This window comes from Chanos chanos, chromosome 8 (genome assembly GCF_902362185.1).
Source record: "Chanos chanos chromosome 8, fChaCha1.1, whole genome shotgun sequence".
NCBI classification, from domain to species: Eukaryota; Metazoa; Chordata; class Actinopteri; order Gonorynchiformes; family Chanidae; genus Chanos; species Chanos chanos.
The window spans coordinates 14,682,769-14,704,516 of NC_044502.1; the positions used below are offsets into that span (position 1 = coordinate 14,682,769).

Consider the following 21,748-nt stretch of genomic DNA (forward strand, 5'->3'; position numbering starts at 1 on the left):
TTGTGGACATATACATTTATTAAAGGAGAGCATTTTGACTGAGGATGGGACAGGGATGTTAGGTTGGGTAGTGTTTTGGGAGGGGATTTAGGGGCGGGGGGGGGCATGGGGTGGGGTGAATTTAATATATTCTAAATTATTATTCTGACGAAAAGCCAATCCTTGTCTCTTGATCATTTCTTTTCCTCATTTGAAACTCAGGGCGACTGAGACAGTTGTTTCAATGATTCTTTTTTTTTTTGTCTCTTCTTTTAATTAATGCAGACATAACTAGCTTGAACTGCGCCCTGTGAGGGGCAGGTGAAGCATTTTTAGCCAATGAATTCTGTTGGGGGCGGGGCTTAAATGGATGGGCGTGGTCTAGCTGAGCCTTTTAGGCTAACGTTGGAATTACATGGGGGGGAAAAATGAAAAAAGAAAAGAAAACACTGGAATGGACAAGAGGCTTGAGAGTCAGCAGGACATTTCTGAAAATAGCACTTTGTTTAAAAAAAAAAAGAGAGAGGATGTTTTGTAGTTAGTCATGCGCATGCAGCGGCTTTGGCAGTAGCTGGTGGAGCGAATGGGAAAGGGTTTGAAATCTGACTGAAGGCTCATTAAGAAGGAAAAAAATTGTGTTTTAAGGTCTGAAAACTTCCTGAACGCTGCAGCTCGGACCCAAACATACTCTTTTCTTGCAATTACCTCTTCAGCGTACACTGGTTGACAGCTTGAATTGTCAAATATGTCTAGTGTAGTCATCACTGTCTTTGTCCTCAGAACTCCTCAATTCTCTTGGTTTGAGATTCCCCTTTCAAGCCCAAAGGGGGCGAGGCGTTCTACTTAGAAAACAGAAAGAAAGCTCATTACTCCGTAAAGAAAACAAAGAGAAGGCATTTTGGTTGGCCCGCTCTTGCTCTGCTCTGTTGTTGTCGGAGAGGTGCATTATTGGTAATGTAGTTTTTTGCTCCATCACTGCCTGGTGCTCACCCAGCCTGTGAGGGTTATGATGAAATTGTACATTCAAACTTACGTCTGCATTATTTCTGAAAACTGATGAAAATCACTCCTTGAAATGTACTACTATTATTTATTTCAATGTTTTATTTCGCTAAAATCTTTTGAAGGAAATGGCATGCACCAGTTCTTTGTTGGCTGATGTGGAACACAGAAATGTAATGTACCTGCTTGATTCATTTTATAGTTGACTTAAACCTTGCATCTTGTCTGTATCAGCTGGTTTAAAGCCATTGCTAAAGAATGGAAGATAAATTTTATGAAGGTAGAGAAAACAGTATAAAGGTATAATAATTTTCCATAGACAAAGCTTAGCCATTGGAAAATACCACTTGTATGTTAACCCATCTGCCACAGATGAACATGCATGAAATGCACCAACACTTTGATAATGCTTAGCATTTTGAAGTGTCTAATAAGAATTTATTTGACTGTCATGGAGGATGTAGGCCACACTGGTCCTCAAAAACCATGTTCTGCACTCCAGAGATGCTACCCTGCGATTCTTAAGATCTCAAATATGATTTTTAATCTCTTAAATATAAACACTATTAATTTAACAAATAACCTTTAATTATGTATCAAGTCCATTTAGGTGTTTATTTAAAGTTGTTTTTAGTCTTTTATTAATCTTTTTTCTACTGATAAGTAACTAACAAATGCAGACTGACCTAAAGTACTGTTTAGAGATGTGGTTTATCGATATATGTTTGTTATTCTGAGATATATGTCCCTGTTCCATCAGCACTTAGAAAAATTCAGCACTCAAATGCATGACTGAAAATGCTACTAGAGCACTTATATCTTTGACTCCATGGGAAATAATCCTGAAGGTTGGACTGATCATTTTTAAATGATCAATTCCTGAAATTTTAGATAATTTATTGAGATCCTTTAGTCACAGACAAATTTATTTTTGTCCTGTTTATTTTAGTTATTATGCCGGATTTCAAAAAACAAAAGTGCAGTCCAACATCAGTCAAATGTTAAGTGGTGCATGCCATTTTGAAGTATTTATTTGATTTGATTTAAAGATTGTTTTTAGTTTTGCCATGGGGTTAACGGATCCCCCTGTCCAAAAACACCCTCCTCCTAATCTCACTCAGTCTCTAAGCTCAAAAAAAAAAAACATATTTACACACAAATGAATGTAGTGAATCAACCTGAATTTCACATCCTTACTTAAAAAGAAAGAAAAAAACCAGACAGATTTACTAAAAGAATGGCACTGTCCATTTTTCAAACAGACTGTTTTTTGTTTCAGTTTGACCTTTTTTTGCTGCTTATGTTTAAATACCATTTCTCTGAACCGTACACCCATAGCCTTCAAAGCTGTATAACTCAGGATAGATTTAAACTGAGGGGGCAGCAGTATTTGTCAGTTGGAGAATGATGCAGACCTTTAACTACCTGCACTAAAAATGTATAGACAAACACAGTACATTTAAATATCATCTCAGCTGTCTTTGTCAAAGTGCTGTACCTCAAACTCGGAAAAAAATACTCCTTTCCGTGCCTCGAACTTGTATCCCTTTCAGGAACGCCTGAAAAAAAAAAAAGGGGATAGTCGATACTCTGGGAAATGTAGACTCCTCTTTATGTTCTCTCTTTCGTTCTCTCTTTCTTTCTTTTTTTTTTTGTTTGTCTTCCTCTTGATAGAGGAGACAGCAGGAGAGTAGGATGTTTCATGTGTCTGACTGACCAATATTTGCACCCTATTCATTCAGGTATTTTCTCAAGAACCAACGTTAATAAATTATAATGATAGTTGAACAGTTTGGTTTTTTTTTTTTTTTAGTTTGTGCCAATTATAAAAAATCCTTCGTCTCTTGAAATCTAAAACATTCTGATATACCTTTCCTTGGTATTTTCCTGTAAGGCAAATACCAGGTGATACAATAAGCAGGTACCACCCAACATTTGAAGGATAAGACAGGCAGTTTTTTTTGTTTGTTTCGTTTTTTCGTTTTTTTTTTTTAACTGAAATTAAAACTGAAATCTGAATCCAGGTGTAAACGTAACAGGGACTAGTCATGTCTGAGATGCAGGAGAGGAGGCAGAGTGGGGAGATCCCAGGACAGGTGGAAATGTTAACCTTCTGTTGTCTGTATAGTCCTTAAACACTTGTTTTTAAACTGCATTCCAAAAAAAAAAGACAAAATGTACCTTTATATAAAAGAAGATAGCTATATACATATATATGAATATATATATATATTTATTTTACTGTGTTATGTCTTCAGATAAACTCATCGATTATTCTCTGCTGTGTGAGATTGTAACACATTGGGGGGAGGGGCAGAGGGAGGGGGAGGGGAGGGGTTAAGTCAATGTATACAGCTCTAGCCTCAGTCTGTATAGTCCATTTCAACGTGCCATTGGTTGTCTCAAGTGGCATGTAAGACTTTTTTTCCAGGTTAAATGCCATTTTTCTAGGTATGATGAGTTTTTGCTCTGTGTTGCATACCCAGTTAACATCGATACCTCAGGTTAGATTTCTCCAGAGCAGCTGACTGTACTCTAGTTTTACAAAATCAGGACTCTTACTACGCTTCTCCTGTTCCCAGGAACTTCGTAATGACTTTATGGAAGCAGTTTTTAAATGATGCTTGTCCTAATTGTTGTTTATTTATTTATTTTTATTCTTTTGTATTTTTTCTTTTGTTTCCTTCTTTTCCCTTCTCTTTCTTTCTTTTTTTCTTTTTTTTTTTTTTTTGAAAATGCTATTATCTTCTTGGCTAAATCCAGGTCTCCTTCTTAAACACAACTTTGTTGTACCAATGTTAGCACAGGCAGGCTCAGAAGAACAGCACACAGTTAACGTATGTTATCACATCAACACACACACACACACACGCAAGAAAAACACAAAGTGCACACACATACTCAAGGCAGACCCCCCCCCCCCCCCCCCCCCCCCCCCTTCACACACACACACACACACACACACACACACACACACACACACACACACACACACACACTCATACCCTATCAGGTATCTACCATTTGTGTAGGTGGGTTATGTACAATTTTAAGACTCCAGGTCTGCTGGGTCTTTTATAGCAGCAGGTGGGTGGGACACAGGAGAAAAACAGAAAACGATCAGGCATGCATTAAAACATACAGTAAGCATAGCATTTCCATCTGTCAGTTAGGAGAGAAATGTCTCTTTGTCCTTTTCTGGTAACTGATTGACATTAACTCACTTCATTTAAACTGTTATTCACACACCAAAATGTTGATGTTTTTTTTTTCTTTTTGGTGCATTCAGGATTTGATGCAATGTGTCTTTTTTTTTACCCCAACAGTTTCGTGTTTTTATTTCCAAACTTGACTGTCTGTACTTTTTTTTTTTAACTTTTAGTTTCATGGTCAAAATGAAATATGACTGGTTAAGCCCAGAGCACCAACTCGTCATTGCAAATTTCCCTTGAGTTTTTTTTTTCTTTTTTCTTTCAGGCATTGAAAGTTTTCTTTTATCCCTTTTGAAAAAAAAAACAAACAAATCTTGTGTCCATGGTGAATTTAAAAGGGAAGGCATGCCTATATACAAAACCGACGTGATGCTATGCTAGAACTATCATCTGCATATTCTGCAGAACAACACCAACTAAACTCAGTTTTCTCTGCACATTTTCATTCCCTTTTTATGCTTAACAAGTTTTTCAGTCTACCCTCTTCTGTTGTTTCCAGTAATATTACTTGAGAAAGCCTAAAGGAAATAATTTGAAATTGCAAGAACAAGTTTTTCTCTCTCTCTCGCTTTCTCTCTCTCACACTCTCTCTGTGATATCAGAATGGAAATCAGACTCAAAAACTGGTTGCCTGCGTCACAGCTGTCATTGAATATTAGAGAGGAAGAGAGAGAAGAGAAGACTGAACACTGTATTCCCCCTGGACCAGATGGAGCCATTTTGGATCTATGCATTGAAAAAGGGTGGGACTGATAGGTTAATGTCGAGGTAATATTCTACCGCTGTGAGCTTTTTTGGGCAATTTTATTTTATTTTGTGTTTACTTTATCTTATTTTATTCTCTTAAAAATTTGAAAAAAAAAACCCAGATCTTAACAGTCGTAACAGATCAAACTTGCAGTTGGACGTGGAAAATGTATTGAGATATTTAATCAAGGAAAAAAAATTCTCTGGCTAGCTAAAAATAGCTGTTGTCATGGTGCAGGTTGTAGGCTTCAAAGTGAAATTATGGTCTTTATGTAGATACAGCTTTCCAGGTAAAGACGTGTTTCAATAAGATTCAGTTCCATCCAGAAAGCGCAAAAATACAAATGATTGACAGACCATGGACCGTATCATGTAATGGTTCGCAGACTTAGGCCCAATATTTAATGAAAGGAAAGGGAAAAAAATACATAGTTTGTTGAAGATTAAAATAGAGGATTATTTATTTATGAATAATTCAGATTATCCAGTCTGTTGTGTAATCGCGTGCCTTGTTCTTGGTCTCTAATCATCATCATTAAGAGGCTGACTTTAATCAAATTAATCCAGTTACAATCTGAAAGGCCTAACATTTCCGTCTAATTAGGAAGGGAAACCACAATTATTGGGGGTCATGCCACAAATGGAGAATTAACTGCAGCAATCTAATGAATATGCCAAGGCGACTTGCAATCCAGATGTTCATATGTAGATGCTAGAGTTGGTTTTGTCCAGGTGTGTCGTGGATAATTAGTGAAATGTTTTCCCTATGTTGCTAAATGCGTACTCTTTCACTTTTATTTGAGCACCAATAAGGAAGTTATCTCAGTATAGGCTGGGGCGATTTAAAACTGTGAAATGTTTTTAAACAGAGCCATTGGAAGGTCATCTTCCAATTCCCCTCCTACATCTGTGTTAATATTTATAAGATAGTAATGTAAGAGTTTGCAGTGTTGCCAAGAGCATCTGTGTAGGGAAACCAAACCCTATCTGATCAGTACAGTGATCAGTATCAGTAGCTGAACATGGAATAAACTTTTTTTTTTTTTTTTATTAGAGAGAGAGATGCTAAAAGTAAAGTAAAAATGAAATAAAAAGATCGAATTGAAGGCTGAAAGGAGAAGATGAACCTCATCAAACTGTTAACATTTTCTGACAAACAGAAAAGCTCATCGGCTTTGAAAGGGCTCGCATTGCTTGTTGCCATGACAATCGTGCAGTATCATTCACAGGTAAAGGTGTGCCTTCCCTTTTCTTTTCATTTTGACAAACACAGATTATACATTGTCCCATTGTCCATTAACAATTGTCCTTATTTGATTTTTGTGTGTGTGTGTGTGTGTGTGTGGTTTTTGTTTTTCCCCATGAGTCTTTATTCATTTCCAGACATCTTCTATCTCAGGGGTGTCTGTGCTTAGCCATACTGACAAATTGAAGTCACTATGTAAATCAACCATTTCCGTTATTTTGTTGTTGGGTTTGTAATTTTTTTTTTTTCTTTTTGGATACGTAAGCCAATTTATACAAAAATCAAGGGAGTTGTTATTGATGCTAAAAAAAAAAAAAAAAAGCTGATGTATCTGAAAAGTTATGCTGTTTGCTAACAACAGGTCCTCGCCGAATGTAACTTTACCTCATTGTACTTATTCTCTTGTCCTTCAGGAAATTTTTTTTTTGTTGTTGTTGTTGTCCCCCCCCAACCCCCCCCCCCCCCCCCCCCCACACCCCGTTCAGACACTTGCTCTCAAAAATTCATGTTTTATCACACGTTGCATTTGGTGACTGTTCCAACCTCGTAGTCCGATGGACTACGGAAGGGTGATCATTATTTTAGCTACCTCAGCCTGCCCCTGGCTTTGACGGAGGAGGGCTTAGGTCGTGAAAAGAAGTGCAAGCTTTGCATGAAGAGCGATGGCGAGAAATTGAGGCTTTTGTCAGTCAGGGAATCGGTGTGTCGTAAAAAGGTTCACTTGACGCAACTACTGGAAACTGTATGTAGCATTTCAGAAAGCAAGGAATCGGATTGGCCCTCAATGATGATGATGATGATGATGGTGATGATGAAGATGGGTATTTCTTGTTATTCGTTTCTTCATTTACTCTTTGATACGGTCAGCGATTCTGTCATGAGGCAGGTTCACGTCCCCCCCCTCCCCTTCCCTTCCGATCATGTCCTGTGATTTTTTCTGCTATATATTCGGTGACTGCCATATCTTACTATCGGTATCTCGCCAACTGGCTTGTGCCCATCCGTGGTCCTAGCTCGCTCCGTGACCAGTGTCTTGTGAAAAAATCAGGTTGACAGCTCTGCCCGGCGCCATGGTTGCCTCTCACAGTCCCTGTCACTCAGTACTGACCTCTATTTGTTTGTGGTTACTCTACATTCTGTGTTTGACATTCTTTTTTTTTTTTTCTTTTTTTTTTGTGGGCAGAATTTTTTTTCTCCTTCATCTTCTTTTTCTTCTCATGTAATACGTGCAACTACATACGTGCAGCATTCAGCGGAAGACCACTGGCTTTCACAACTTCAAGGCTGGATATTTCAAAACCTTAGTGTTTGGCTGTGTGTTAATATTTTAAGGTCATTATATTTTAATGAACCTTCACAAAAGAGATTCAATATTTTAAAGGATTGGCTGTTAATGTTGTATGACGTCTTTGATCCATGTTTTTTTTCTTCTTCTTCTTCTTCTTCTTCTTCTTCTTCTTTTTTGTGTATATTAGCTGTTTTGGTGAAGGAATAGAGTTAACTCAGCTCTGGCAAAAACTGCCACCCGCTACCTGTTTCTTACTAAACTCAATCTGTACTGTTCTTTTTTGGAAACTTCAGTGACAACCGTTTGCCTTTCTGTTCTCATATATTTCATACATTTTCCTGCTTACTGGGTCATAGACCCGTTGGAGTCCTAGGGGCCTAAAGACATCATGACACTCTCAAAGCATCTGCCATTTCCACTGTGTCGTAGTTGCTCTGTTCAAACAGTTTAGCAAGTTCAAGAAAACAAAAAAGGGAAAAAAGGAAAAAAAATCATGATGTAAGATATCCCTGTTTTCCAAAAAAGTGTATTATTTTAAGATATGTTATTTACTCTGTTTTTATCAATCCTGGCACGTTTGAACATCAGGACTAACCTGTTAAAGCCCCCTGCCTGTCTTTGGTTTTGTTGTCTTCAGCCAAACATGCTATCTGCTCCTGAGAGCCACATGGCAGAACTTAGTAAAAAAAAAAAAAAAACTGTCCTCATTCAACAGCCTTTTGCAAGTGAATTGCAAAAGATTCAGCCAAATAACTTTTTTGTCAGTGCTTTATAAACAGCAAGGATTGTAAAGAATAAATAAATAAAATAAATAAATAAAATACCGCTGAACTGGGGGGAACAAGGAAAAGAAGGGGGACGCTCTGCCCGAAGCCACTCGCAGTTTTAGTCCATTTTTCCATCTCAAGGGACTACCAGGACGTTTAATTTCGTTTCCTCCATGTTTGTACGGTGTGTGTGTGTGTGTGGTGGTGGTGGTGTGCGGCGACTTTTGAGAAAAAAACCTTACAACACAGAATACCTCAGAACAAAAAAAAAATCTTGATAGCCTCCACGCGTAGGTAGAAGTCGGCTCATTTCCCTCTCCGCTCTCTCGTTCCAAAGACGAGCAGACCCCTCCCTTTTGTCTGTTGTAGAATTTCTTTTTTTTTTTTTCCCCCTCATCCTTGCACAGCATGTAGCGTATGGTGGAGATTTCATTACTTTGTTCTGTTTTTTTTTTTATTCAGATCCCTCCTGCATGAACTTATTTTCCTCTGTGCTAGATAGATAGAATTCATGGCGAGCAAGACCAGGATTATGGTTAACATGTCCCCTAAAGAAGAGTTGGTTTTTCATCTGTTTGAACGGCTTTTACTTGGGTCGAGTTAAAGTAGTACAGGGATGTTCAAAACACCTTTTGATATAGACATAAAAAAAAAAAAAAATCAAAATACACTTTAGCGTCTGTCAAGATTTCAGTTAATGTTTTTTTCCCGGTCAGAAAGCAGATAAAAACTGTAGTACTAAGTCGTAACTTTGAAACATCTCTGTTTGAGGTAATGTTAATGGGCAAGGATTTGGCCCCTATTGCCTCAAATGAAATGGTCAATAATGTCCCCCAACATTTTGACCAAACTTTGGAAGGGTCTCTTAGCCCTTGGGAAGGGTAGGGGATTGAGCTGTGTAGACAGGCATGAACTGATAAAGCTCAACATAGTGTCACATGTCCGTGTTTGTCAAACACTGGTTTTCTTTTTTATCATCATCATCATAATTATCACCAAACCTGAATGTAAAAAAAAATGCTTAAACACAAACTAACCTCTTATGTAACTATACATATTTTAAAAAAAAAATAGATTTTATTAATGTATACATAAATATATGTACACACACCAGTCACAATGCATTGTACTGTATATACTAATCTGTATAGACGCATATGTATCTTCTGGAAAGGGATGCATCTTTTTCCTCATTCGATTCAGGGAACAAAAAGTTTTCGTGCAGTATATAAGAATGACACTCCTTTGTAAGGCCATACCCATTTTGTTTCTGAAACACTTGTGTTTTCTCCAGAACGGTGTAGTAGAGTCAGACGTGAGTTTTCAAAAAAAAAAAAAAGAAAAAAAATTTAATTTTTTTTTTTTTAAAAAGCTCGATGTAAGTTTCAAGAAACAGTTACGGTTTAAGCTAATGCAGGTGTTGGAGAAACGCCTACTGATGTGTAGGCGGTGTTTTTTTTTTCTCTCTCTCTCTCTTTCTCTCTTTTATTCCTATTTTTTACACGGTGCTGTAAAGACGGAATATTTATGAAGATGAAATAAGGAATTGATAGGGTGGATGTATATAATGCTCCCCCATCTATGTCCCTGTCTGTTTTTTTTTGTTTTTGTTTTTTTTTGCATCAAGCAAGATGTATATATCACTCTTTGAGAAAAAAAGAGAAAAAGTCAGCTTTTTAACTGTGGTTTTAAGAGTTAGAGACAGTTCAGGAAAATATTGACTCGCATATAACATCAGTCAGTGATGTTAAATGAAAACGTTTTCCTTTCAATATCCACGGGTAATTTTTCCGGAGGTTTATACATTATTGTTCTCGCTGTTCATTTTTTTTTGCATGCTACATAACTGTACATACGTTGTAATGGACTTCTGCCATAGAGGTTCAGTGGTGAAGATTTGAAAACACTGGATGTCCATTGGACAGTTGTAATTCTCGAGATAAGAGTGGATTTTTTTCTCTTTTTTTTTTTGCGGTCCTAAAACCTGAAATCATCTTCACGCTAAGGAAGTGAGGAATGCACCCCAGGTGTGTGTGTGTGTGTGTGTACGTGTGTGTTGCTGCAAATGCTTTCTTTTAACGTTTTGCTAAAGCTTTTTTAATCTTTTTTTTTTTTTTCTCATGCAAATGAAATAAAAGAGCGTGAACGTGGGTGTGTGTAGATCTCATGTGTCTGAAATGTAAAAAAAAAAAAAAAAAAAATCCGGGTCGTTTGTCGGAATTGATTTTTTTTTTCTCCTCGTCTTGTCATGTTGGTTCTGTAGACTGAACCACCCGCTTCTGCTCATCATCGTCATTTTCTAACAAGACGAACCTCCAGTGACTCCTGTGGTCTCTCCCCACCTATTAGAGAAGCTTCTTCTCTCTCTCTTTCTCTCTCTGTCTCTCTCTCTCTCTCTCTCTCTCTCTCTCTCTTTCTCTCTCATCTGTCTATCCTAGAGTTTAGCCACAACCACCAACCCCTCAGGGATTAAGGACAGACTGCTTCAATATATTCAGGTACTTTGTCTAGAAGTCTACGGCCTAGCAGTGAAAATACTAATTTTCGTATTTTAATTTTACGGGACTGAACAAAGGAGAATGAATATTGTCTCTGAAAAGCAAATGAACCAGATTCTCTTTTTGTCCATTTGTTTCATTCTCCTGTTCTTCTAAAAAAAACTTTTTTTAGTTGTAGTTTTTATGTGACTCTGAATCCAAACTTTAAAAATATGATATATGAATGTTAATTTTAATGACATTTCAGATCAAAGGACAGATGTAGTTGTTTTAATGGGCAGTGCAGTTTTGAAAATTGAAAAGTATCTGTCAATTCGTCCGTTTATTTGTTGCTGTCTGCTTCTTTTATATGCTTTTTTTCCCTCATTGGCCTCTGCTGCTCATTGGTTGATGGACTGATAGATGGACGTGTAATACTAGCGGTGCCGTTAGAGAAAGCACCAGCAGAGTTCTTTGTATTACAAATCAGAATTATGGGAAATGGAGTTTTTTTTTCTGGCATCAGGTTTCTTGATTCATAGTATTGTTTGTTTCAGTGGAAGCAGACATCGTTCAGGACAGGTTTGTGCTCTCTGTGTAACTTTGGACAACAGGAGTAAACTGAGATGATTGTGAGTCGGTATTCATCCATATTGCGTTCTTGTAACGCAGCAATCATGATTATAGGCGTGTTTTTTGCTACTTCTCTTCCTAAATGAGTGTTTTTCTTATTCAGTACATTGCGACTCTTTTTAAGACTTGGAGTCCCTAACACATTCCTGATGTCATTGTGGTGGTTTTGGTCTGCAGTGCTTAAGATGAGGGGAGGGAAGTGGAGTGGGGTTTTGTTTGCTTGTTTGTTTGTTTGTTTGTTTTTGTGAACACGCATGAGTTTGACACTCGACAAAAGAAATGCAGCCAATGGCATACGGAAGTCTTTTTTTTTTTTTTTTTGGATATTATGTGACGAAATGAAAAACTTACATGTTGACTTTTCCTATCAGAGACTGAACACTTCAGTTCTTTAAAAAAAAAAAAAAAAAAAGAAAGAAAAGAAAAGAAAAGAAAAAAAAACGAGACATGTAGGCGTACCGGTGTAGGGTGTGGGCTCGCTCTCGCTCTCAGAGATAACTCGCTTTTTTCCGATATACCTCAGAACATCCAGATTGGAAAGCGTGAGTTTGTTTGAAAATGGCAACCCTCCCTTTTTGAGGCCGGTTACTCAGAGTCAATCCGAAAACAGGCACTCCATAACCGGAATGGACCTCATTTCAATATTAACTGTTTACAGTTTGACTAAAAAAAAAAATTGTATAATTTAATATTTTTCTTGTGCTGTAGTTTTATTTATGTATAATTTGTTTGTTCTTTTTTTTTGTACTGTGTGAGTTGAACTTTTATTCTAGGCTATGATCGATGTCCGTGTTATAGAGCACTTAAGAGGATCACAATAATTATGTTGGTTTGATTGCACTATTATTAATTTTTTTTGTTTTGTTTTGTTTGTTTCGTTTGTTTGTTTGAATGCAAAATCTGATTTTACAACTGGGCTAATGAAATAATAAGCTGTCTCCTATTATATGTGATTTTTAAAAATGAAAATGGAAAAAAAAATTGATTTTTTTGTGGTCTGTTTTTTTTTTCTCCTCTTTTTTGTCCCCTTTTTTTTTTTTTTTTTAAATTCGCATTGAACGTTGAGCGAAAGCTGATTGGACCCGTCTTTGTGCATGTGTAAAGTTTTACTGGTTATGTTGTATTCAAATTAGGAAGGAAATGCCATTTTTCGCAACACATTTCAATTGTAACATTGTGCAAGGTAGTATTCACTGGATGCTAGAATCTTCTTTTCAAAACCACTATTCTTCTAATAAATTTTGTTGTGAAAATAAACAATGATGCTTCTGTTTTCAGTTGTGTAGTGTGTTTGTAACTCTACTGTTGCTCATTTAAAGTGGATGGGTTTTTTTTCGCCCATAGGGCTACTTCAGGTACAGCCTGACTCCAGTGTGTGGAGATACAATACATCTCCACTTATAACGGTTGGTTGAATGTCAGATCACTCTGGGTTAAGTTGCTCTCTCACAGGGTCATCCTGCTATAAACTGCATGTAGATACTGAACCTGTTGCACACTGGAGGGGGAAAACCCGAGCCCCTCTGTAGATATTTCTGTCCATCACAGCACTTCTCTGACTCTGTGGCACATGTATGTTTTGTCTCCCCCCTCTGACCCGACCCTGAGTGCGCTCTCTCTCACTCTCTCTCTCTCTCTTTCTCTCACACACACACACACACACATGCACACAGGTTTGGCAATAGACATGTGTATAGTATAGAGGCTTTTAATTTCCTGTCTGCTCTCCCTTTGGTGGATTAGCTTTTTAAAATGAGGGAGGGTAGTGAATATGTCACTGTTCATGTTCTTTCTCTCTTTGTGTGTGTGTGTGTGTGCGCACGCGTGCGTGCGTGTGTCTGAAGGCCTGAGGAAAGAGTGGCTCTCCATCAGAGCAAAAAAGAAAGGGGGAAAAAAAGACAAATAACTTTTCAGGGCATAGGAAATAGGTCATCCTTGTATCAAATATTTATCCCCTATAATTTGCCTAGGGCTCCAAAAGGACCTAGCCTTGTAGTGTGTGTGTGTGTGTGTGTGTGTGTGTGTGTGTGTTTTGTATATATGCCTGAGAGACACAGAGACTGAATTTCATATAATTCAGAGATTTTGGTCCTTCAGATGTATTCTAGGCCTTTGAATCGGCATCTATTCCCATCTTTTATTAAGCATTAGCCTTGTAAAAAAAAATAAAGAAGAAGAAGAAGAAGAAGAAAAAGAATCAGAAGTAGAAAGGTAGAAGCTCTGTTGTCTTGAAGCCTATTTTGAGGACAAATCCACAATGAAAACGAGAATGGCTATTCATACTTTTCTGTGGGTCAATTTATGTTTTTCTTCAGTGGCATATTCATGTCTTTGCAGAGTGCAATAACTGTTCATTCAGGTTCACTGCATGTTTGACATCTTTACAAAAACCTGATATTAACTGGGTGGGGGGGGGGGGGGGGGGGTTTGTCCCAGGCTGTGTCCTTGTATTCCTTGTATTGTACATTTTAATTGGCAAATAAAAAACTCAATCCTCCTCAAGTTCCAGGTAAAATATGGTGCACAAAACCGACCACGAGAGAACATAGAGATCACAATTGTGCTGGGGGGGCAGGGTGGGGGGTGGGTGGCAGCCACATTTAGACAGTGCAGCGAGAGAAAGGAAGAAAGAAAGAGAGATAATGAGAACCAGTGTCCATTTGAATGAACGCTGGCCGTCTCTCACTCTCACTCTCTTTCTCTCTTTCTCTCTGTACTGTAGGTTGGTGTAGCCGCAGTCTGATGAACAGTATGTCAGAGAGGGGAAATGTCAGGTGCGTAATCAGCTGCTCTGCCTGTGGTGAGCGCGCTCAGACACACAGCAGTAGTGGCCTATTACTGATCAACAACTGCACATTAGTACAGCAATTAATGGACTAAGTCCTCCAGGCAGCTCACATCTCAGCCTATATGACAGGCTTTTGGATGCGATGAAGGTTTGGAAAAGCAGACAGAGATGGGAATGATGAATGGTCGGACGTAGCTGAGCTGGTTTAAATTTTAGAAAAAAAATTGAGATTTTTTTTTGTTGGAAACAATTTTCTCTAAAATTCTAACAAAATTTTATAAAAATAAAGTTATAATGAGTTATTATGTATATTCCCCACGGATGTCGGTTCTTGCTTTGAGTAGCTCAAGTATTTTTTCCACAATGAACATGCAAAACAGTAAAAAAAAAAGAAAGAAAAAAAGTCAAGACTATGTCAGAAAAGAAACTAAAAACATTCACCTCTTTCCAAAGATTGTGATGATTTTCATCCAAAGATAAATATTCTTTAAATACTTTGCTTTGTTAAACCTTAAAACAAAAACATTTTTAAATGACCATAATATAATTTATTCCAATATTGTGTAGACTTTTCTGTTAATTTAAGAACAGAATAGTACTGCTTACATCCCAACACGCTTATAACATTCTTTTGAAGCATTGAAAAATTTGGTTACATTTTACTAATTAGTCCCCCCAAAGAACTAAATATGGCTGTTTAGAAGCTATTTCTTTTCTTTTCTTTTCTTTTTTTATCCCGCTACTCTCTCTATTTGACCCCTCTGTGTAAACAGATCATACACTCCTCTCCTCCTGCTTTGGCTTGAGTCTGAAATATCCCCTCTAGTCCCCTCTAGTCCCCTTTGTCCCTGAGGTGATTGCATTAATGGGCAGAGGGGATTGTGGGAAAGCTTGTGTGTGCCAGCAGCAAACTGTAAGGGCAAGGAGCACCTTGAGGGCGGTAACTATGATCATATCAATAAAAACCCAGCTGCTCAGAGACAGAGAGAGAGAGAGGGAGGGTGAGAGAGAGAGAGAGAGAGAGAGAGAGAGAGAAACACACGTGGGAAGAGAGAGTAACGCAGACTTGCGCTCTGTGGAAAATCCCAGCATTAAGATCAGTCACGTGAAACATAGTTGTGAATTCTCCAAAATGGGAACACTGAACTTTGTGTACATGTATTATTGACTGATTGTCATTTTGGATTTACAGATAGGCAGAACAGTGACCTCTGCTGGTCAAAGGAGACCTCAATTACACATACTCTCTTAAAAAACGTTTGGATCTTTCTCTCGACCCGACCCTTTTAGTGGAGTATTCATTCAGCCATATTCACTCACCGTAACAGAATTTCACAACAGCAGTGTGGGCGGGGTTAGGAGAACCACATTAAAGTCAGGCTCTCAGCTCATCCTAAACCACTGCATCCTTAATGTAATAGAAAAAAAAAATTCAAATCAAAAATTCCAACCAATCAATAATCTGGAGATTGAAGCAAGCGGTACCGGTGCCTGTTTGTGTGGATATGGGTGATATTATTGGAATGTGAGCTCTATAAGATATAACGCTGAGCAGTAATTGGGCCAAGCAGTAACAGAAGGCCCTGATTAGCTGTGCTGTGGTTTTACAGTGGAGGCAGTGAATGCAATCTGTGTGCGGGAGGGGAAATGGGGGATGTATTAAATTTTATGGTTACCAGGGGTCATAAATCAGGATTTCATCATACACAGGGAACACCACTGTTTGGGCCTGTTTGATCCTTCTTTTCCTGAGCAGACGCAAATGAGGGTGTGTGTGTGTGTGTGAGAGAGAGAGAGTGAGAGAGAGAGAGGAAGAAAGAGAATGAGCTCTGTCCTTTGAGAACAACAAAAAAAAAATTGTGCATTATTACTCCTGTGTGCAATCGCACAATCCCTGAGACATCTGGGGTGAGATATCAATGCGACACACACGTGCTCTTGCCAAACAGGTGATTTATGTAGTTGCTCTTCCAGAGCACAAAATGAATATAAGATAAAACCATTATACTTTCTTTGTCTCCCGCTATGATTCTGTGATATTATCACTGTTTCTGTGTCATAGTGAATTCCACTGTACTTTATCGGGTGGAGTAAAGAACTTCTGGAGAACGACTGGGTGGAGATCCGCAAAAAAGCATCAGTTTTCACCACAGTAAGGAACCAAAAACTTTAATTGAATAAATAGCAAATAAAGCAACTAACAAACATGAAATGTACCAACCATAAGGTTCACCAAATTCACAACACAGATTTCTATACATCAGGACACTGAACAGAAAACAATGACTAATGGGAAGGATTAAGGATTATGACAAGTACTGGACTGAAAAAAAAAATTTACAATGTCATTGTCAATATCCAACATATAAAAATACTATATAAAAACGAAATGAATATATTTATATATATATTTATATATTACAATCTGTTAAACTTTTCTGCGTGACCTGGAACTAAATAAGGTTAAAGAATAAGTCAGTATGAAAGAGAACATTTATAAAATAATCCAAAATAAACTAGAAAAATAAAATGTTAAACAAATATTAAGCACCGTCTTTTAGTTTTACCAATCATAAATACAAATGGTATGAAAGGCTACATGTGTCCTTGTTGACATTTTGCACAAATAATACTAGGGGGGAGGAGCATTAACAAGGTGGGAGGGATCTATTCCATCCATCCCATAATATAGCGCAAGTTTGCTATTTTAGGAGAAGCCACCTGATTGGCCAACTTCACTGTCTTATCCCACGCAACGCATTCAAGAACTTCCAAAAACGACTCAATATTTTTGGCTAACATGAACTTTAGCTCTGTTTAACAAGTGTTTACTTTGTCATGTCAGCTGTATTTAGAAACCTAGGTGTCAGAATTCATAGACCTTCCCGCAAATCAGTCCAGAAGAAAAAAAAGTAGTTTAATTTCAGATCCAGGTTGACGTCCACAGAGCACAGTCAGATCTTGTTTGAGGTGTCAGTAGCACTGAACTGCTCTGCATAACAAACATCTTCCATAACATGCATCAATGTTCTTCATATATATTTGTCTTTTGTCATTGTCTCTCTCTCTTTCTGAGAGATAGTGTGTACGTACGTGTGTGTGTGTGTGTCTGCGTGAGCGTGTGCGCGCGCGCGTGTGTTAGTTGAGTTTTAGTCCATGTCACAGGCACTCAGCGCACCCACACTCCACCGTTTTCTCCACCTCCTGCGTGAAGGAGGTCCCATCGTCACACTCGAAGGTGTATTTCCTGCGTCGGACCCTCAGGCTGGCACAGCAGTTCCCCGCCTCCCCCTTGCACCCGCCCCTGCACTCCACCCAGGCCAGCGGGCGTGTGGACTGGCACAGGACTGTGCCCTGCTGTATCCGATGGAAATCCCGCATGGACTCCCCTCTACACGGAAGCTCTGACAGACCAATAGGTATTCAGTATCAGAGGATGGAGTTCCCATTCTCAAAAGCCCATTTTCAGATCATATTTATTTTTTAATGTAATATTTGCCTAACATAATATTTTATCTAATATCTATCATTGGTTTACATGGAGACCTGAGATCCTAATTCGACGATGTAAAATGTAAAATACGCTCTTCTATTGATCTCTGAGATCCACAACCTGCATGTTTATCCAATTCAGGACTACTGTAAATGCTATGATATGCTAATTCATGACCAACAAAAATGACAAAAGTTATTTCTATTCCAATTTCAAATGAGAACAGCTCCCAGGAACGATGAGACAAACAGCTTCATGAAATCATACCATCTGAAAACCACAGTAAGAGCCGTGTTAAAACACCTCATTACAGCTCCTGCCATCTAGTCAGAAACCTCAGTAAAAACAAATCATTACCCGAATCAGTTTCCAGTGTGCAAAACAGAAGCTCAACCTCGCTTTACTTCTTCATCAGATAACATTACCACCACTGTTTTTTATACAAAAGCCACACACAAAATATTTATATGCCATTAGAGAAATGTCACAGCTATTTTTACATCGGCTATTAAACCTCCTGAAAAGACATTAGCGCTTTAATAATAATAAGGAAAAAATAAAGCACTCTGCTACTATCTATTGGCTATCTATTTTCCCCCAGACTCACCTGTGTCACACAGCTGACCACTGTAGCCACTGTCACATAGACAGTAAGCCCCGCCCTGTTCTGTGACCTCGCAGTGGCCATGTTGGCACGACAACGCTGAGCATGGGCTTGAGAGCTCTTTCTGTTGGCTACAGAGAGGACCATGGAAGCCCTCCTCACAATCACAACGATATGACTGGACATCTGTAGGTACACACAAACCATGGACACACCTGACAGGGAGAGGGAGAGAGAGGGCAGGAGAGGTGAAGAAACGGATATGTGAAAGCCTAAACCCAATCGTTAAGCAAATGGATATGTATTTCTGAACCCAATCGTTAAGAAAGAATCCAAACTCATTAAACCTAAGTAACACAAAAATCATTCGTATACAATGACTACAACTCAAAAAGACATCCAGCTTGTCCTAGAGAAACACACTAGCGTGCACACACACACACACACTTACAAACACGCACACACATACATGCACGCACATACACACACACTGAGCCTCACTTGTGTCCCTGGCACGGGTTGGCGGCAGTAGCAGCCGCGGCGACAATCTGGTCACAGCGTTGGCCGCTCCAGCCCGGTTGGCAGTGGCACACGGGGCCTTGGGCACCGTCGGGTTGGCACAGGCCGTGGAGGCAGCGGAGTTTACGGCAGGGCTCGCATCCTGGCACCACTCCTGGCTTCATCTGAGTCCGGGTGAAGTCCTGCAGCTCGTTGTTAATGTACAGGTTGCGTATGCAGCCATGGAAACTGGAGCCATTATAAAGAGGCCAGAAAGCAAGAGAGGAGGCCTGCACAGTCTCTGGCATTCCTGAACAGAAAGGAAGAGATGGAGGGATGAGAAAGAGTACGCACAAACGCGGCAGCCAACACTCCTCCTGGAGATCTGTCCTGCCACCGGGTTTTATCCCAGTTCTAATGTAGAACGCTGATTTCTAACGGAGAACCAGCTCACTGTTACAGACAGGTCTTACTCAAGTCTGGGTGAGACCACATCCCTACAGCAGGGTTTCCATTAGCCAGTAATTACAGGTTTTTGACTGGTAAAATGTATAAAAAAAAAAACAAAACGATAAATTAAAAACTTCCCAGTAAAAACGTCCAGTAAAAATGCTCATACAAAATGTATTAAAGAAGGCTATCCCTAAACAGGACATTTGTGTTTTGACAGTAAAACAGCCTATTAACAGCAATGCAAGCTGCAAAGACACACTAGGCACGTTTGATTTCAAGTCGACAGCAGAGGACTTTGCGGCAATGAAAAAATGAAGAAAAATAAAATGTTACCCAGGAGCCTATAGGCTACATTTGATGCCATGTGGGCCTAGCCCTTTTTTAAACAGGCTACAGATGTTACAGGTTACAGATGTTTTGTAATAGCAGCTAATGTTGAGGTTTTGCTCAATCGTTACTGTTTGTTCTGCTTAATAGTTATTGTTCATTAAATAGTCAAACTGATTTGAGGTTGTTGTCATTCTTTCGTGAACCTAGGTGCTCATTATATTTGCATTTGTAACATAGACTGTTATTGTAACATGACCGGCAAGAGAAAATCTTAATGGAAACCCTGCCCTACAGGTGGCCAACCCTTCAAGACAGGGGTCAGTTCCTACTAGCCTAATGGAGCTCTGAGAGAATATTTCTTTGGGGCAGCATTGGGCAATTGTGTGCCTTACCTCCCACATACAGTGGTGTTTCTGCACTGAGGGGTGTTGCACGATCCAAACTGTCCAGGGTGGTTGGATGCCCCCCGTCCACAGAGAGGTTGACCATCCGGTCAAATGTCACCAGCTCCACGGTGTGGAACTTTCCATCGTTGACCGTCTCGGCGCTGAGGCAAAAGGACGCAAACACTGAGCGAGAGCAGGGAAAAGAATACATTAACACATTGGGTCGACCTTTGGCCTCTAGATCTACCTGTAGATGGTGTTGCCGGGCTGACTGCCGGGGTCATAGGTCACTTTGATGTGTCCCTGGTGAAGCTCCACGGCGATGTGATCGTTATCTCCGTTGTAGAGCAGAACGCCGTTATCTTCAGCAGTGGAGACCTGCAACCAGGAGCAATGAGGGAGTAGAAAAGTTAACTGTTTGTACATTAGTGTGTAGGAACAGAATTTAATCTAAAGGAAAAATATGTTAAAATACCAACACAGTACACAATATCGAACACAAGTATATCAAGGTGTGTGTGTGTGTGTGTGTGTGTGTGTGTGTGTGTGTGTGAGTGAACATACCTGCAGTGTAATATTAGCCTGTGGCCAGTTTTTCAGGTCTTTGAGCAGCAGGTATGAATCCCTGTCCACAAAGTTAACACTGACCAGTTTCTCACAGAGTGGACCTTCAAACCCAGACAGACACTGACAAGCTGCAGTACCCCCTGCGTCGACACAGGGGGCGCCGTTCTCACAGTGCATTGTCTCACAGGCAGAGAGAGGAGTATGAGCCACTTCACACAGACGACCGCTGCAGCAAAAAAAAAAAAAGATCAAGATCTCAGATCAAATCAGCTCAGACAGGGACAAAAGAATAAGTCCCCCAGAAATCAAGCTGAATCTGAAAGGTGAGATCACAGGTATCCATCCATCCATCCATCCATCCACCCACCAACTCACCTACCTACTTGTCTGTCTATCTGTCTATGTGATATGTATCTGGTATGGGTGCTGGTGTGTGATTTACCTGTAGCCTTGAGGACAGATGCAGGTATAACCATCCACCTGGTCGACACACTTGGCCCCATTCTGACAGTAATGTCCCTCACACTCATTATAATCTACACTGCAGTCCTCCCCCACAAAACCAGGAGGGCAGATACACCTGTGGACAAAAAAGAAATCCACCATACACACAAAAACGCACACACACAGACACAGACACACAGACACACACAAACACGTGATGAAAAAAGATGCTATCTTGATAAGCTAGTAAAAACAATGACATGATTAAAATTTGAGTGTGCATAGACAGTGTAATACTCACTTTGGTCCAGTGACTGTAGGTATGCATGTAGAGTGAGGATGGCATGGATTACGAGCTGGATAACACAAATCTTCCTCTTCTTCACACCACCTCCCTTCAGGTCACACACATACACACACACACACACACACACACACACACACACACACACACACACACACACACACACACACAAAGGTAAGCTCTTTAAAGAGGTAGAGGAGCAGTTGGCATGGTATATGTGAGGGTGTTGATATTTACCAGAGTGGAAAGGAGGGCAGACACAAGTGTAATTTCCCGCGCCGTCCACACAGGTGGCGCCATTCTCACATGTGTGGTCCTCACACTCATCCACATCCACCTCACAGAACTGACCATCAAAGCCGTGGGCACAGGAACAACTACACACAGAGAAAAGAAAGAGGAGGAGGGAGAGAGCGAGTATGTGAAGAGAATGAATATGAATGAGTGAAAATGACAAAACAAGCAGCAAGTCCATGTTCACTTCACTGAAGTCTGAAAACACTGCACATGTATAATGATATAGTGGAGGT

The 21,748-nt window shown here is 39.5% G+C and overlaps 1 protein-coding gene across 1 annotated transcript in view; it reads right to left on the reverse strand.

Annotated features, from left to right (window-relative positions):
- Positions 1-17,298: 17,298 nt before the first annotated feature.
- Positions 17,299-21,748, reverse strand: part of slit1b (slit homolog 1b (Drosophila)) — a 43,050-nt gene continuing 38,600 nt past the window's right edge. Inside the window, exons 29-37 of the mRNA XM_030782888.1 lie at positions 21,456-21,595; positions 21,216-21,309; positions 20,913-21,050; positions 20,468-20,696; positions 20,151-20,281; positions 19,910-20,064; positions 18,738-19,044; positions 18,240-18,451; positions 17,299-17,543 (exon numbers count right to left, since the gene is read on the reverse strand). Of these exons, the coding sequence (XP_030638748.1) occupies positions 17,299-17,543; positions 18,240-18,451; positions 18,738-19,044; positions 19,910-20,064; positions 20,151-20,281; positions 20,468-20,696; positions 20,913-21,050; positions 21,216-21,309; positions 21,456-21,595 (1,651 nt within the window). The remainder of the gene's footprint in view (positions 17,544-18,239; positions 18,452-18,737; positions 19,045-19,909; positions 20,065-20,150; positions 20,282-20,467; positions 20,697-20,912; positions 21,051-21,215; positions 21,310-21,455; positions 21,596-21,748) is intronic.